Source organism: Sphaeroforma arctica (assembly GCF_001186125.1).
Source record: "Sphaeroforma arctica JP610 unplaced genomic scaffold supercont1.262, whole genome shotgun sequence".
Classification (NCBI taxonomy): domain Eukaryota; class Ichthyosporea; order Ichthyophonida; genus Sphaeroforma; species Sphaeroforma arctica.
Window position 1 is genome coordinate 88023 of NW_014040296.1, and position 5138 is coordinate 93160.

The 5138-nt window shown below is 44.1% G+C and overlaps 1 protein-coding gene across 1 annotated transcript in view; it reads right to left on the bottom strand.

The window, feature by feature from the left end:
- Nucleotides 1-164: 164 nt before the first annotated feature.
- SARC_04577 (hypothetical protein) overlaps nucleotides 165-5138 on the bottom strand; it is a gene marked incomplete at its 3' end in the record, with an annotated part of 10372 nt that continues 5398 nt past the window's right edge. The window contains exons 4-10 of the mRNA XM_014301598.1: nucleotides 4808-4851; nucleotides 3804-3972; nucleotides 2759-3140; nucleotides 1798-2355; nucleotides 1276-1612; nucleotides 432-655; nucleotides 165-179 (exon numbers count right to left, since the gene is read on the bottom strand). Coding sequence (XP_014157073.1) covers nucleotides 165-179; nucleotides 432-655; nucleotides 1276-1612; nucleotides 1798-2355; nucleotides 2759-3140; nucleotides 3804-3972; nucleotides 4808-4851 — 1729 coding nt within the window. The remainder of the gene's footprint in view (nucleotides 180-431; nucleotides 656-1275; nucleotides 1613-1797; nucleotides 2356-2758; nucleotides 3141-3803; nucleotides 3973-4807; nucleotides 4852-5138) is intronic.

The window sequence follows — 5138 nt, forward strand, 5'->3', positions numbered from 1 at the left end:
ATATATTTGATATATATATATATAAAATATATATATAAAATACACCACACACACACATACATATATATATATATATTATATATATATATATACATATATATATATATATATATATATATATATATATGTGTGTGTGTGTGTGTAAGAGCGGCAACACGCTCGTGTTAGCTGACAACCAGCTGGCAGTAACAGCCACAGATCCAAACAATGCACAGCATTCCTACACCTATTGAACTACTTACACGTGTACACAATATCCCAAGCGACTCAAGTAAGACAGCATAAGGGTCGCATAGTCTATATATATATCGAGGCCATGAAGGCCCAAACTTGTGGCAGGCGAATCTGTGGCATTGTATGCTACATCCAAACAGCTGAATTGATAAGCGTAAATGCATGTATGTATCTATGTATATACATGCACGACATACTTGTGAAAGTAATAATCCCGGCACGAACGATCGTGCATCACAGGCCACATCCATCTTCATTCGCTTGCCGTACTCGTTGAGGTCGGCATGGAGACCATAATGGTTGCTTAGCAACTGGAATATCTCCACTTGGTACCGGGAAATAGGAGTGTACGAAGCAGTCAATTGCTGGATAGACTTCACCCCTCCACATAGACTCAGTAGAGCGGTGCCACTGCTCTTGCCTGATAAAGAGCAAACATGTATAGATATGTCAATGAGTTATAGATATGTCAATGAGTGGAGGAAAAGAAAGCTGTTGTGGGTATTGGCATATTTATGTATATGAACACACAGACACACAGCCACAAACGCACACACACACATTAATACATAAATATATATATATAAGTATATATACATACACACACATACACACACACACACACACACATATATATATATATCTATATATATCTCTCACGCCAGTTGTTTTGTGTTCTGTGTATGTGTACACATATGAACTAGGTGTGAATGTCATCTTTCCCATGAATGACAAGATGCTTTATCTCAGCAGTTAGGTAGCACCCAATCAAAACCAACGAGGGGCTTAGCGTAGCGTTTGAACGAGAACACTATAAATGATTAAACACAAGTCACATACAAACACACACACAAACACACATGCATACAGAAGAATCCAACACACGTACACAAGCACTCCCATGCCCGTACTCTACACACACTTATAAACATTCATCACACGCATACATGCACACACACAGCAGAAAGACGCATACAGAAACACATAAATATCCCCCAAATAGAAAAAGTACACACAGACACACAATCACACACAACACACCTTCTTTATACTGCTTGATAGTCTGCGCAAAGAACTCCTCCACCGACAGAATGAAATCGGGTCTGCTATGATACGCCCGGACCAAAATATCTCCGAATTGGCGTTCCGCCACACCCTGATTATTCATCGCACCCGAATTCCCGCGGTCACTCACAACCCGGTCAGCATTGGCGCCCGAGACGCTGATATCCAGGGCCTGCGCCAGCCTGTAGTTACGCTGCAGCGTAGTACAGCGATCGTTGCAGGGCAGCTTAGTGTGGGATGTGGCACCATCCAGCATGGACGCATGCTCCGTCAGGGCCAGGATTGTGGTGGAGTCGTCTACACCTCGTTTGACCTGCACAGTGCGTATAGGGATATGGTAAGAGGGTAATAAGGTTGAAAGACGGTGGAGGGAGGTTGTTAGTCTAATGCGCCTCGTTTTTTTATTTTCAACGTGACTATGTATACGTGAAATTATATATATATATATATATAAATATACAAAGTATAGTTATATAAATATACATAAATACATCACACCTTTGCGCATGGCATCTTATCCGCCCTCATCCCACACGCACAGAACACATCCACGAGTTTCGTGCACTTTGTGGGACATGGCGTGTTTGCCAGCGCATGGCAAGACGCCTCACACAGGTGACCGCAACTCGGCCGCACACGCCCACAGGCCTGCCAACACCCCGCCGTTCTGGTATCAGCTCCGACTGCTCTCCCGCTTGCGGTTGCGGTTTGGCTGGAGGTTGCGGCCAGAGCTGCGGGTACGCAGGCGCCGCCGTGGCACTTGCGGTTACATCGATGACCGCAGGCCAACGGACGCCCACACAACGCGCCGCAGGAGACTTCGGTCATATGGCACGGGATACTGCCACGCACCTCATGCCCTCCCACACACTCCCGGTCTACTAGTACCACACAAGGGGGACAAGCGTCCTCATTGTGGCAGTCGTGGGTGACGGGGTGGGTGCATGCGTGTGTGCGCGTGCACGGGTATGTGCAGGTGGGCCGTGGGGTGTTGCAGGGGATGGGCGCGCGCCGCATGGTCCGGCCGCACAGGCAGTGGAGATCATCGTACGAGGCCTGGGGGAAGGTATGTGTGTGGATCAGTGTGAGTAAAGTAAAAATAAATAGAATGGATGAAGGAATACAGGCAGAGATGAGTACGAGTAGACACTATAAATAGGTATATGTTGATGTGGATGATATTGTGCGTGTACGAGGGTAGGTGCAGGGCGTTGAAGGTATACTCCAGGGGATAAGCGCTTGCGCATGGACTTAACGCTTAGGTAGTATAGGCTGTCATAAGAGGTCATAAGAGGCTATGTGAAAACAACAATACAGCCACATACGCACATGCACACATAAACAAGGAGACAGAGACACAGACACAGACCAGACACACACACTATATATATATATATATATATATATATTGAAAACACAACACACATCGTATACAGCAACCAAGGGCAAACACACACACCTCAATACACGGCGGGCAAGCGCCGTCATGGCACTCGCGCATGCACTCATGCAGCCCACAGCTGAGCGTGCGCTTACAAAGCGACGTGCACTCGTGCGCCGAGTCCCGCACCAATCCCACGTAACCACGCGACCTCTGTCTCTGCGCAAAGGGACAGCATCGCTCTTCGCACGTATGGCGTTTGCAATGGAGCTTCTTCTGACACATCCGCTTACAGCGTAGGGCTACGCTCACGCCCTGGACGTGCGCGTCTGTACACGCAAAGGTCTTGGTTTCTAACCCACACCGACAGGATATGCGGACGGTGCCATTGGCGCAGGGGAGACAGGGACCTGTGTGGCACGGTTGCTTGCACATATGCTGTTGGGGTGTCTTGGAGAGTCTGTAGATGCAACAGAGAGTGACGATAGATGTATAATATGTGAATGTGTGCATGTAAGAAGGGTATGTATGGGATTGTTGCTTGCACAGATGCTATTGGGGTGTCTTGGAGAGTCTGTAGATGCAACAGAGAGTGACGATAGATGTATAATATGTGAATGTGTGCATGTAAGAAGGGTATGTATGGGATTGTTGCTTGCACAGATGCTGTTAAGGTGTCTTGGAGAGTCTATAGATGCAACAGAGAGTGACGCTAGATGTATAATATGTGAATGTGTGCATGTAAGAAGGGTATGTATGGGATTGCTGCTTGCACAGATGCTGTTGGGGTGTGTTTTAAACTATTATTAAAAATATATTTGAACAACAACACAGATATGAACAAACGTGCCCTTCACTCGGTATGCAAATGGGCATGTCCATCTATTTATAGTCCACAAAAACAGTACAGATATAAATGGGCGTACAATCCCACAGCAAGGGGTACGCCACAGATAGTCTCGCACGTTGGTCTGGGATCGTCATAGGACGGACTGTCGTATGGGAATCCGCTTGCGAGCACACAGCCTACTTAGCACGTTATACGTTCAAACATATATAGAAAATCGGACGGTTCTATTTATAGACACGATACCAAAAATAGAACCCATATAAATAGACGTACTCCGCACACGGCAGCGGTTTGCCACAGACAGCCTCGCACGTTGGCCTGGGATCGTCACAGGACTGTCGCATGGGAATGCGCTTGCGAGCACACACCGTGGTAAGAGCTTCCTTGCCACAGGCGCATGTGGAGATGTTCTCAGGCGAATAGGGACAGTCGCCTTTGCCAGCTGTACGGGATGAAGGGTCGGGAGAAACAATTATGATATGTTATGTATGCCATAGTGATGGAGGTTGCATAGCAGTAGGACATGGGAGACTAGTGAGAGGTATAATGGGGAGACATTGAGGCGATAGGCTACGCATAAGCTACTTGAGTCGGCGCAAAGTAGGTGGAAAGACGGGGTGCACCCTTTATGTTATTGAGAGAATATATATCTATTTAGAGAATATGTATCTATTTACATAATATCTATCTATTAATAGGATATATAAGGTTCCAAGGCAGAGTACCACCACTAAGTATATTGATTGACTAGCGCAAGAATAAAAGAATATAGTTAGCATCATGACATGATGAAAATATAGACAAAGTTAGTTAAGTTTTTAGGTAAGGCTATATATATATAGACATACATACATACATACATAGAAAAATACAAACATACATACATACATACATATATGCATACAAACATACATACATACATACATTTATGAGTATGTATGTATATATGTATGTATGTATGCATGCATGTATGTATGTATGCATATATGTATGTATGTACGTATGTATGCATATGCATGCATAAATATATATTCCTAGAAAGTCGGATGATGAATTGCACTGAGCATTTCAAAAAATATATGAATAACCACGCATTTATGGAATTGTTCGTATTAAAGACATCTTTTAGGATTGTAATATTTACTATACTAGAACTATGCAAGTGCGAAACACCGAAGCATGAGAATTGATCAGACTACATATATAATCTATTTATGAAATGTAGTTCTAGCTATACGATATAAATATGTAATCTGACTATCGAATGTTACACATACCTGTCAATGTATAGCATTCCCCTGGGTGACACGACCGGTCGCATCTGTTGTGTTCAGTGGAGAGATGGTTTAGAGATATACTTGGTTGAACTCAAACTACGCAGCGGAGGGATTGTATTGATGTAAACTTGGTGTATTCTACGAAAGTGTAGTAAGAAACCAAATTAATATTTTAGTCTTTCTATTTATAACTCTGCAGCGTCAGTGGACAGATGTTCGAGACATACACTGTGAAAATCTATAAAAAGAACAAAGCCTTGAAGTACAATAAGTAACGTATAGGAATATGTGTCTAGACAAGTCCTCGAAAGAGCACACACACCATACACGT